Here is a 12,189-nt window from a genome sequence, read left to right as displayed (position 1 = left end):
AACTATAGGCATGCAACACCATGCCTGGCTAATTTTTGTATATTTTGTTTTGCCGCACAGAAAATTTGTATGTTTTGTTTGAGGTTTTGCCACATTGCCCATGCTGGTCTTAAACTCCTGGACTCAAGCCATCCACACACCTCAGCCTCCCAGAGTGCTGTGATTATAGGTGTGAGTCATTGCACCATGCAGATTTTCTTATTTTTAAAGGCTAAATAGTATTCCATTGCATATATACTACTGTCTTTATCCATTCGGCCATCGATAGGCACTTAGGGTGATTCCATATTTTGGCTATTGTGAATAATGGTACAGTGAACATGAGAGTGTGGAAATCTCTTTGACATGCTGATTTCATTTCCTTTGGATATATATGCAGTAGTGGGATTGCTGATCATGTGATAGTTCTATTTTGAAGTTTTTAAGGAACCTCCAGCTGTTTTTCATAATGGCTGTATCAATTTACATTTCTACCACAGGTGTACAAGGATTCTCCTTTCCTCTACATCCTTTCCAACAAGATTACCTGTAACTTTCAAATCTATGTTCTGTGGATATAAATCTCTTTCTGAGAATTCTGTAAATGACTGGTTTGCCAGGCTTAAATGATCCTCTCATCTCAGCCTCCTGAGTAGCTGGGAATACAGGAACATGCCACCTTGCCCAGCTAATTTTTATATTTTTTGTAGAGACAGGTTTCACTATGTTGCCCAGGCTGATGTTGAACTCTTGGGCTCAGGCAACTGGCCCACCTCTGCCTCCCAAAGTGCTGGGATTACAGACAGGAGCCACTGTGCCTGGCCCTGCTTTGCCTTTAACCATTGTGATTCTGCATTTAATTGTCCAGATATTATGCCTGGTCAATCTATACTTAACTACCTATTATTTTTATTTATATAAGAAATCCACATTGTAGTTATATATTTTTGTGACTTATTTTTATTTTTTTTGGTTAGTAGCTTTGAGTTCTGAGATGTGAGACTTGTGAGGAGGGCAGGGATGCTCACCATTCTAGTACGAATTCCTAGCACAGTACCTGGCCCATAGTAGGCTCTTTAAGAGATTCAGAATGTAAGGAAGGGATAATTAAAGACTACTTGGGGTTTGTGATGAGACGATAGCCTTGGAAAGAAAGGAGAAGACTGGGCATGGTGGCTGACGCCTGTAATCCCAGCCCTTTGGGAGGTCAAGGCAGATGGATTGCCTGAGCTAAGGAGTTTGAGACCAGCCTGGGCAACATGATGTAAGCCTATCTCTATGAAAATTACAAAAAACTAGCTGGGTAGGGTGGCACACACCTGTGATTCCAGTTGCTCTGGAGGCTGGTTTGAGAAGATCACCTGAGCTGGGGAGGTCAAGGCTGTAGTGAGCCATGATTGTGCCACTGCATTCCAACCTGGGTGGCAGGGTGAGACGTTCCTCAATTTTTTTTTTTCAAAAAAGAAAGAAACAAAAAGAAGATAAGAGAGAGAGGGAAAGAGAAAGAGAGAGAGAGATAAAGAGAAAGAAAGAAAATGAATGAGAGAGAGACTATGTCTTCCTTAAAGACAAGGAGGAGAATAAATGAATGGAAATACATAGTGAGACTTAGATGAATGAAGAAGGTTGCCATATGGTCTCATCTCACTTTCCCCAGAGTAGTAGAAAGTGTATGGATTTGGTAGTTATATAAAATTGGATTCACATCCTACATCTTCTCTTTTAAGGGGATTATTAGACAAATTACTTGATCTTGCCCACTCTCAGTTTTCACATGTGTAAATTAATGATGATAATACAACACAAGGTGCTTGGTAATGATTAAATAAGACAGCAAAAGCAGCATTATGGGGTAGTTATAGAATGGAACTGGAAGTAGATAGATTTGGACAGATTCTTTCCTCCGCTACTTACCAGCTGAGTAATCTTGAGCCAGTTACTTCAAGTCTTTAATTTTGAAAAGAAGTGATATGAAGAAAAACAAGGAATAAAATTTATTAATCAAAGAAATTATAAGATATCCAGAAAGAGATAAATATACAGAGGATGGTATCAGTACAGATATATTTGTTTATAGCTATGGGCCAGGATTAAAATCCAGACTATCTGCATCTAAGACCTGGGCTCTAAATTTCTAGCTATACTTAACACTTTATTATTTTTTTTTCTCTCTCTCTCCTTTTTTTATTGTATTTTAGGTTCTGAGGTACATGTACAGATTATGCAAGATTGTTGCATAGGTGCATACATGGCAATGTGGTTTGTTGCCTCCATCCCCTTGTCACCTGTATCTGGCATTTTTCCCCATGTTATTCCTCCCTAACCACCCTACCCCCAGGCTGTCCCTCCCCTGGCCTCCTCCAACAGACCCCAGTGTGTGATACTCCCCTCCCTGTGTCCATGTGTTCTCATTGTTCAACACTCACCTATGAGTGATAACATGCGATGTTTGATTTTCTGTACTTGTGTAAGTTTGCTGAGAATGATGGTTTCCAGATTCATCCAAGTCCCTACAAAGGACATGAACTCATCATTTTTTATGACTGCATAGTATTCCATGGTGTGTATGTGCCACATTTTTCTTGTCCAGTCTATCATCGATGGGCATTTGGGTTTGTTCCAGGTTTTTCCTATTGTAAACAGTGCCTCAATGAACATACGTGTGCATGTGTCTTTGTAATGGAATGATTTATAATCCTTTGGGTATATACCCAGTAATGGGGTTGCTAGGTCAAATGGTATTTCTATTTCTAGGTCCTTGAGGAAGTGCCACATCATCTTCCACAATGATTGAACTATTTTACACTCCCACCAACAGTGTAAAAGTGTTTCTATTTTTACACATCCTCTCCAGCATCTGTTGTCTCCAGATTTTTTAATCGTCGCCATTCTAACTGGCATGAGATGGTATCTCAATGTGGTTTTGATTTGCATTTCTCTAATGACCAGTGATGATGAGCATTTTTTCATATGTTTGTCGGCCTCATATATGTCTTTCTTTGAAAAGTGTCTGTTCGTATCCTTTGCCCACTTTTGGATGGGTTCTTTTTTTTTTTTTTTTTCCTGTATATCTGTTTTAGTTCTTTGTAGATTCTGAATATTAGCCCTTTGAAGGATGGGTAGATTACAAAATTTTTTTCCCATTCTGTTGGTTGCTGGTTCATTCTAATGATTGTTTGTCTTTTTCTATACAGAAGCTCTGGAGTTTAATTAGATCCCATTTGTCTATTCTGGTTTGTTGCCAGTGCTTTTGGTGTTTTAGTCATTAAGTCTTTGCCTATGCCTATGTCCTGAATGGTTGTGCCTAGGTTTTCTTCTAGAGATTTTATGGTGGTAGGTCTTATGTTTAAGTCTTTAATCCACCTGGAGTTAATTTTAATGTAAGTTGTCAGGAAGGGGTCCAGTTTCTGCTTTTTGCACATAGCTAGCCAGTTTTCCCAACACCATTTATTAAACAGGGAATCCTTTCCCCGTTGCTAGTTTTTGTCAGATTTGTCAAAGATCAGATGGTTGTAGATGTGTGGTGTTGCCTCCAAAGCCTCTGTTCTGTTCCATTGGTCTACAGCTCTGTTTTGGTAACAGTACCATGCTGTTTTGATTACTGTAGGCTTGTAGTATAGTTTGAAGTCAGGTAGCGTGATGCCTCCAGCTTTGTTCTTTTTGTTTAGGATTGTCTTGGCTGCGTGGGCTCTTTTTTGGTTCCATATGAAGTTTAAGGTGGTTTTTCCCAGTTCTGTGAAGAAGGTCATTGGTAGCTTGATGGGGATAGCCCTGAGTCTATAAATTACTTTGGGCAGTGTGGCCATTTTCACGATATTGATTCTTCCTAACCATGAACATGGAATGTTTCTCCATCTGTTTGTGTCCTCTATGATTTCCTTGGGGAGTGGTTTGTAGTTCTCTTCGAAGAGGTCCTTTACATCCTTTCTTAGTTGTATTCCTAGGTATTTTATTCTCTTTGTAGCAATTGTGAATGGCAGTTCATTCTTGATTTGGCTCTCTTTAAGTCTGTTATTGGTATATAGGAATGCTTGTGATTTTTGCACATCGATTATTTTGAGATATGTTCCGTCAATACATAGTTTATTGAGAGTTTTTAGCATAATGGGCTGTTGAATTTTGTTGAAGGCCTTCTCTGTATCTATTGAGATAATCGTGTGGTTTTTATCTTTGGTTCTGTTTATGTGGTGAATTATGTTTGTACACTTGCATATGTTGAAATAGCCTTGCACCCCCTGTATGAATCCTACTTGATTGTGATGGATAAGCTTTTTGATGTGCTGTTGCAATCGGCTTACCAGTATTTTATTGAAGATTTTTGCATCTATGTTCATCATGGATATTGGCCTGAAGTTTTCTTTTTTGGTTGAGTCTCTGCCGGGTTTTGGTATCAGGATGATGTTGGTCTCATAAAATGATTTGGGAAGGATTCCCTGTTTTTATATTGTTTGGAATAATTTCAGAAGGAATGGTACCAGCTCCTCTTTGTATGTCTGGTAGAATTCAACTGTGAACTCATCTGGACCTGGGCTTTTTTTGGTTAGTAGGCTATTTATTGGTGCCTCAACTTCAGCCTTTGTTATTGGTCTGTTCAAGGTTTCGACTTATTCCTGATTAGGCTTGGGAGGGTGCAAGTGTTCAGGAATTTATCCATTTCTTCCAGGTTTACTGGTTTATGTGCATAGAGTTGTTTGTAGCAATCTATGATTGTAGTTTGTATTTCTGTGGAATCAATGGTGATATCCCCTTTATCATTTTATATTGCATCTATTTGATTTTTCTCCCTTTTCTTTTTTATTAATCTGGCTAGCTGTCTGGCTGTTTTGTTGATCTTTTCGAAAACCAGCTCCTGGATTTACTAATTTTTTGAAGGGCTTTTTGTGTCTCTATCTCCTTCAGTTCTGCCTTGGAGCTGCTCTTCTTGAAGAATGTCTTTGTGGTGTTCTCTGTATTTCCTGGACTTGAATGGTGGCCTACCTTGGAGGTTGGGGAAGTTTACCTTGATGATATCTTGAAGAGTGTTTTCCAGCTTGGATTCATTGTCTCGATCACATTCAGGTACACCTATCAAACGTAGATTAGGTCTTTTCACATAATCCCATATTTCTTGGAGACTTCGTTCATTTCATTTCACTCTTTTTTCCTCTAATCTTGCCGTCTCATTTTATTTCATAGAGTTGATCTTCAATCTCTGATACCCTTTCTTCTGCTTGGTCAATTCGGCTATTGTAACTTGTGTATGCTTCGTGGACTTCTCATCCTGTGTTTTTCAGCTCCATCAGGTCATTTATATTCTTCTCAAAGCTGTTTATTCTAGTTAGCATTTCATCTAACCTTTATTTCAAGGTTCTTAGTTTCTTTGCATTGGGTTAGCACATGTTCTTTTAGCTTAGAGAAGTTTGTTATTACCCACCTTCTGAAGCCTGTTTCTGTCAGTTCATCAGATTGATTCTCCATCCAGCTTTGTTCTGTAGCTGGTGAGGAATTGTGATCCCTTGGAGGAGGAGAGTCGTTCTGGTTTTTGGTGTTTTCATCCTTTTTGCACTGGTTTCTCTCATCTTTGTGGTTTTATCTACCTGTGGTCTTTGTGGTTTATGACTTTTGGGTGGGGCCTCTGAGTGGATGTCCTTTTTGTTGATGTTGAAGCTATTTCTTTCCATTTCTTAGTTTTTCTTCTAACAGTCAGGCCCCTCTGTTGCAGGACTGCTGGAGGTCCACTCCAGACCCTGCTTGCCTGGGGATCAACTGTGGGGGCTGCAGAACAGTAAGGGTTGCTGCCAGTTTCTTCTGTTATCTTTGTTCTAGAAGGGTACCCACCAGATGTTGGCCTGAGCTCTCCTTTATGAGGTATCTCTTTGGGCTTATGGGGGTCAGGGAGCTGCTTGAGGAGACAGTCTCTCCCTTTTAGGAGCTCAAGTGCTGTGCTTGGAGCTCCATTGTTCTGTGTAGAGCTGCTGGGCATGTATGTTTAAGTCTGCTGCAGCAGAACTCATAACCACCTCTTTCCCAGGTGTTCTGTCCTATGAATGTCAGTCTTTCTTTATAAGTTCCTGACATGCTGCTGCCTTTTTTCACAGATGCCCTGCCCAGCATGGAGCTAGTGTAGTCACAGTCTGCCAGCAGAGGCATTGCTGAGGTGCTGCAGGCTCTGCCCAGCTGCTGTTTGAACTTCCTTGAGGTGTTGTTTATAGAGGTACAGTTAGAACTGCCTGGATATTGGTGGACTGCCTTGGTGGTGGCAGATGCCCTTCCTCCAATGGGGCTGGACCATTCTGGGTCCAGCTGTGCTTGCTACAATACTCTCAATCCACAGCGTTTCAGATTGCTTGTTTTGTGGGGGTGGTGTCCACTGAGCCAGATCACCTGGCTCCCTGTCTCAGCCCCACCCTTTCAGTTGAATGGGTGGCTCTGTGTCCCAGTCATTCCAGGCACCACTTAAAATGGCCGCCTAGACTTGTTTGAGTTTCTGTGTGCCAACCTGCGGCATCGGCTAAAATATCCGTTCTGGAAATTTGTGGTGCTTTTCAGTCTGGGAATTTCCTGGTCTGTGGGCAGTGAAAACTTGTTTGGAAATGTGGTGATCTGTCACTCTCTGCGTTGTTCTTGCTGGGAAGTGCACTCCAGAGCTATACCTATTTGGCCATCTTGGATCTGCCTACTTACTCTTTTAAACAAAGCAATCTAAAAGAAGAATATGGAGTTGGGACTCTTACATTTAAAAAAATAATGTTCTGTCAGCAAAGTATTAAAGTGGTAAATGTACACTGAATGGAACTTTAAAAAAGAAAAAAATATTTTCTATTCCAACGGAGTGGCATCCTAAAAAACAGCATCCTATTGTTTGTCTTCCATGGAATTAGTGCCATGAAAATTTACTGAAATAATGTTTTAATGTAGCTATGGTAGATCAGAGGATATAAAAATTTATTTCAGTTGGTCTTAAACGAATCCAGTGTCATTTCACAGGATATTCAATTTACCTTAAAAAAAGTCTTGCTTTTTATTGATTTTTTGACAAAGTGAGTGAAAACTTTTATAGGATGGAATAGTAGGACAGTCATTTTAGGCAAAATCAAGAGCACTGTCTGTAGGTATCAGATGTCAGAATAGACAATGGTTTAAGTTCAGATGAGCTTGAAGAATTGGGTATCTTAAAAGTCACGTGTGTAAAATTCCAAATACTGAGATAGTTTGAGGAATGACCCTGTGGAGCAGAAACTGGAGTCAACCGAATTCTACAATATAGGCTATTTGCTAACATGCAATCACAGCCAAAACACCTAAAGTCACAGCAGTTTTTCTTGCAGTACTTAGAAGGAACAGATCTGAAATGTAATCACTTTTCCTGTCATCACAATGCAGGAGCATAGTCCCTGTTTTTATCACATCTTCTAATTGCATTAAAGCAATTAACAAGTAATTTTATTGCCTGCATAATCTTTTTTTAATAATGCCACATTGGAGGTACATTTCCAAAAAGGTTTTAAATGATTTAATTTTTGTTATGAAACACTGAAGTGGAAAGTTTGTACTAAATGAGTGAGCCAAGGAAATATGTGGTCAAAGTGGCAAATGAAATAAGGAGGAAGACTTAGATAAATGAAGCTTTAACTGATGGCCAAGCCCATGGTAGCAATTCGGGTTTCATCAAAAATAATATGTACTGGGTAAAGAAAAAAAAGTTAAATTTGCTTTTTGTACAATTAATTTCCTTTCATGTTTTTTAAAATTTATTTTGACCATGTAAAACAAAAATGAAGAGACTCAATAGAGGAATAGAAAAATAGGAAGAAAAGTGTTAGGAAAGGAAGAATTCTGCATGCTTTTTAGATATTTAACCAATTTTATATCAGATCTATATTCTAGTTTACATTTTACATTGTATAAGGGACCTTCAAAAAGTTCATGAGGAATGTGTTTTATAAAAAAACTCTGCATGATTTCAACGTTTTTTTCCACCAAAATAAACTCATACTGACTTGTTTTAACATGTCTGAGTGGGATTTAGTCTGAGGCACTAAGAAAGATAAAACATCAGTTTGAAGAACTTCTATCAGCAATGTGAATTCTGAGAAAAATGAAGCAGTAACAAACATCAAATTTATAGTGAAGATTGGGTAGAAGAAGGTGAAATCATCGATGCTTTGTAAAAGGCTTATAGGGACAATGGCCAGAAATCAGCTGTTTATGAGTAGATAAGTCATTTTATTTTGGGATGAGATGATGTCAAAGATGAAGCTCAAGGAGGCAGACCATCCACATCAATTTATGAGGAAAAAAATTAATCTTGTTCATGTCTTAATTGAAAAGGACTGGCGATTAATAGCACAAACAATAGCCAACACCGCAGACATCTCAATTGGTTTGGCTTACACAGTTCTGACTTAAAAAAATAAAGTTGAGCAAATTTTCCACTTGGTAAATCCCAGAATTATTGCTCCTTGATCAACACCAGATAAGATCAGAGCTTTCCACAGAGATATTTTTAAACAATTGACATCAAGATCCTGAAGCATTTCTCCAAAGAATTGTGAAAAGAGATGGAACATGGCTTTACCAGTATGATCCCTAAGACAAAGCACAATAAAAGCAATGGCTACCAAGAGGTGGAATTAATGCGTCAAAGCCACATTGGGCCAGTCAGGAGCAAAGGTTATGGCAATAGTGTTTGGGGATTCTCAAGACATTTTTTTCTGTTAACTGTCTGGAAGGCCAAAGAATGATAGCTACTTATTATAAGAGTGTTTTAAGAAAGTTGACTAAAGCTTTAGCAGAACAATACCCAGGAAAGCTTCACCAGAAAGTCCTTCTCCACCACAATACTACTCCTGCTCATTGCTCTTATTAAACAGGGCAATTTTGCAAGAGTTTGCGTGGGAAATCATTAGGCATCTATGTTACAGTCCTGACTTGGCTCCTTCTGACTCCTTTTTGCTTCCTAATCATAAAAAAAATTGTAAAGGACTCCTATTTTTCTTCACTTAATAATGTAAAAAAGTGTATAGACATAAATTCCCATAACCCTCAGTTCTTTAGCATTGGACTAAATGGCTGGTGTCATGGCTTACAAAAATTTCTTGAACAATGGAGCTTTGTTGAGAAATAAAGATTATAGTTTTTATTTTTATATTTTAACTCCATTTTCCCCATGAACTTTTTGAAGTCCCCTCATATTTTAAAGTAAGAGAATATTACACAGTATTTTGTTTAATGGTTTTAAAATTATTTCTTTTTCTATGATAATTTTCTCTTCCTGGCTTGATTCTATAGTTGTGGCTTTTAAAATTGGTTCCTGTCTACTTTCAATCGCCAAATATTTATCAGGATGTAATGTAACACAATGATAAGTATAAGATTTTATATATAAATACACACATATACTTATTTATTTACATACATACATACCTCCATATAAAATACATATACATATCTATAATCTTACACATAAGATTATATACTATGAAGATATAAATGAAGATATATCTGCACTGTGGGTTATGTGTAGATTCACACTCAGACATTCACACTCTGAAAATCCTTATGTCATTTCATTTTATGTTAAGGGTTCTTCAGAGAGCTTTTATTCTATACTCTCTTTCTTCAGTCCTCACCTTATGCCTGATCTTGGAAAGACTTCCTCTCTTGGAGTATTTTAATAAAAGACTCTTAGAACAGCATATCCTTCACATTATCCTGACTCCTATTACCTAAAGACATGTCTAATTGAAACCTTAAAAATACCGTGTCAGGTTCTAAGAGCTGGAAATAGCTGGAAGTAATAATAGATTAACAGGAAGAAGCAGTTTTACATTTTAAGTTAAATAATTAAAATTCAGAATTTACTTTGCTATGTTAGTGTAAAAGTTAACTAGAGTTTATGATATAAAGTGAGACATAATGAAAATAATATTAACTTGGGTATTGAAAGACCTAAATACTTATCCAAATATCACTATTTATTTCCTCTATGACCTTGGGCAAGACGGCTTTTCAGCCTCACTCATCATCAGCTGAAAAGTGTGGTTATTAATACCTTGCTCTCCGCTTCCTCATGGTGCTGTCAGGATGAGATACATGAAAATATTGTGTAAAGAGTACAGTCTATAAAAGTTACTATTTTAAGTAACAGTTAACGTGCGTCAGTCAGTGTATTAAGCATTTCTTTCATTCTTATAACAGTCTAGCGACATAGGCAGTATTAATACTCTGCTTTTATAGATCAAGAGGTTGAGGCTCAGCAAGTGTAAGACAGCTGCATGAGGGAGAATGGTAAGATTTGAATCCAGGTTGGTCTGAGGCTAGAGCAAATTCTCATAATTGCATCACTTTCATTATTTATCAGAATAATCACTACATAGCATTATTTGTGAACCAGTTGAGGCAGTAAAAAGACAGTTCTCTTATCGTATCTGAATTCTAAGCGTGAAAACAAAATAACATTTGTTTTTCATAAAAGTGGAATGCCAAGGAGTTCTAACCATACGAATGTGTTCTTCCCTTAGAGTTTAATTGTCCTGAATCCACTCACAGTGACTGAGGAGGAAATAAGACCATCCCTGGAGAAACGGCTTGAAGCCATTATCAGTGGGGCTGCTCTGCTGGCAGACTCTTCGTGCACGAGGGACTTCCACCGGGAGCGGATCATCGCTGAATGCAACGCCATTCGCCAGGCTCTTCAGGATCTGCTTTCGGAGTACATGAACAACGTAAGTGACTGGTTTGCCCTCCTATCCCTAGCCCCTCTTGCCTTGTACTTTGAATGTATGATGAGATAGTTTCCGTGTACAAAATAGGATAAATTACAAATGAGTATGTGATTTTACATGGATTGGTTTCCTGAGTGAGTTCTACTTGTTTATTTACAGGGAACAACAGCCTGTTTCTAGAGATGAAATCAGATCCACAGGGGTATTTACAGGTGATTGTTTTGTTTGTGGAAGTGTCTTAGTATTAGCTGAAGAAGGGAATCAGGATTGGAGAAAGGAATTTAGAGTTGCACATCAATTTAAGATATGTAAAGAAGATAGAGGGGCAGATTGCTCAGGATTAAGTTGGCGAATAATGAAAGGCCATTAGAAGTTAGAAGTGAGTATTCAATGAAAGCAACGTTACAGGGATCACGAGCTATGTTTGAAGGTGTGTAGAGAGCCCTTGCCGGTTGTTATGTTTTGTTGTTGTTGTTTTATGGAAACAGTGTCTTGCTCTGTTGCCCAGGCTCAAGTGTAGTTGGGTGATCACAGTTAACGGCAGCCTTGAACTCCTGGGCTCACGTGATCCGTCTATGTCAGACTCTCAAGTAGCTGGGGCTACAGGTGTGCTACCATGCCAGGTTAATTTTTGTAGTTTTTGTAGAGATGGAGTTTTGCCATAATGCCAAGACTTGTCTCGAACTCCTGGGCTGAAGCAATCCTCCCACCTTGGCCTCCCAAAGTGCTGGGATTACAGGCACCCATGCAGGTTTGGAAGCTCTTAACCTTTTACAAATGTGACAGTGTCTAGTTTTTGTTTGGAATTTTAGCTATTACTCAGAAATACTGGAAATGTCTAAATTTAGGGCAAAAATACTTGTTTCAAGGTCCGTTGTGTTTCATTATATATATGAAATATATATATATCTCCATCTACGGAATGTCTATAACTATTATTCCCCTCAAGTCCTGGTAACATTTATAAGCAAAGAGAAAAATATTGAATATATTGTCAATTACATATTGATTACGAATATTTCTTAAATAATAGAGATAAAACAAAAGGAAAGTTGTAATAGGAATATTTTGTTCATCTGCATTTTTATAAATAGAATAATTCAAGATTCATGTAGGTATGTTTTGAGAATTATTAGTTACAAAGCATCTGACTTTTCAGGTATGAATTTAAGATTTTTGAGATTGTTCAATATAAGTACTTTGTGTGAATGATGGAAATGCACTATAATTATTTGGTACATTTTGAGGACCCTTCAATACATTTGATGTACCTTCATACTCTTAATGTTTGATGACTTTGGTTCCTGACCAGAAATCTCTCGCCTGTCAGTAAATCAAAGTTGTAAGGTAGTTTTCCTTAATAAGAAAATTTTAATAATGTCATGTCCTGCTGTAATGCCTGAAGCTAGAATATCCCCATTTTTAGCATACAATATATTCTTAGTTAAAGATTTTTCAAGGTAATTCGTCAGTCATAAAAAAACACACAAGATAATACTGTATT

General features: G+C 37.9%; 1 protein-coding gene across 6 annotated transcripts in view; it reads left to right on the top strand.

The window, feature by feature from the left end:
- CTNNA3 (catenin alpha 3) overlaps positions 1–12,189 on the top strand; it is a 1,773,069-nt gene that overhangs the window by 496,277 nt on the left and 1,264,603 nt on the right. For all 6 annotated transcript variants that reach the window (XM_074382308.1, XM_003928685.4, XM_074382306.1 and 3 more), the window contains one exon: positions 10,482–10,685. In XM_074382308.1, coding sequence (XP_074238409.1) covers positions 10,482–10,685 — 204 coding nt within the window. The remainder of the gene's footprint in view (positions 1–10,481; positions 10,686–12,189) is intronic.

The sequence above is a fragment of the Saimiri boliviensis genome, chromosome 12 (assembly GCF_048565385.1).
Source record: "Saimiri boliviensis isolate mSaiBol1 chromosome 12, mSaiBol1.pri, whole genome shotgun sequence".
Lineage (NCBI taxonomy): Eukaryota > Metazoa > Chordata > Mammalia > Primates > Cebidae > Saimiri > Saimiri boliviensis.
The sequence above is the reverse complement of the archived record's forward strand: the minus strand, read 5'-3'. Positions and strand labels throughout refer to the sequence as shown.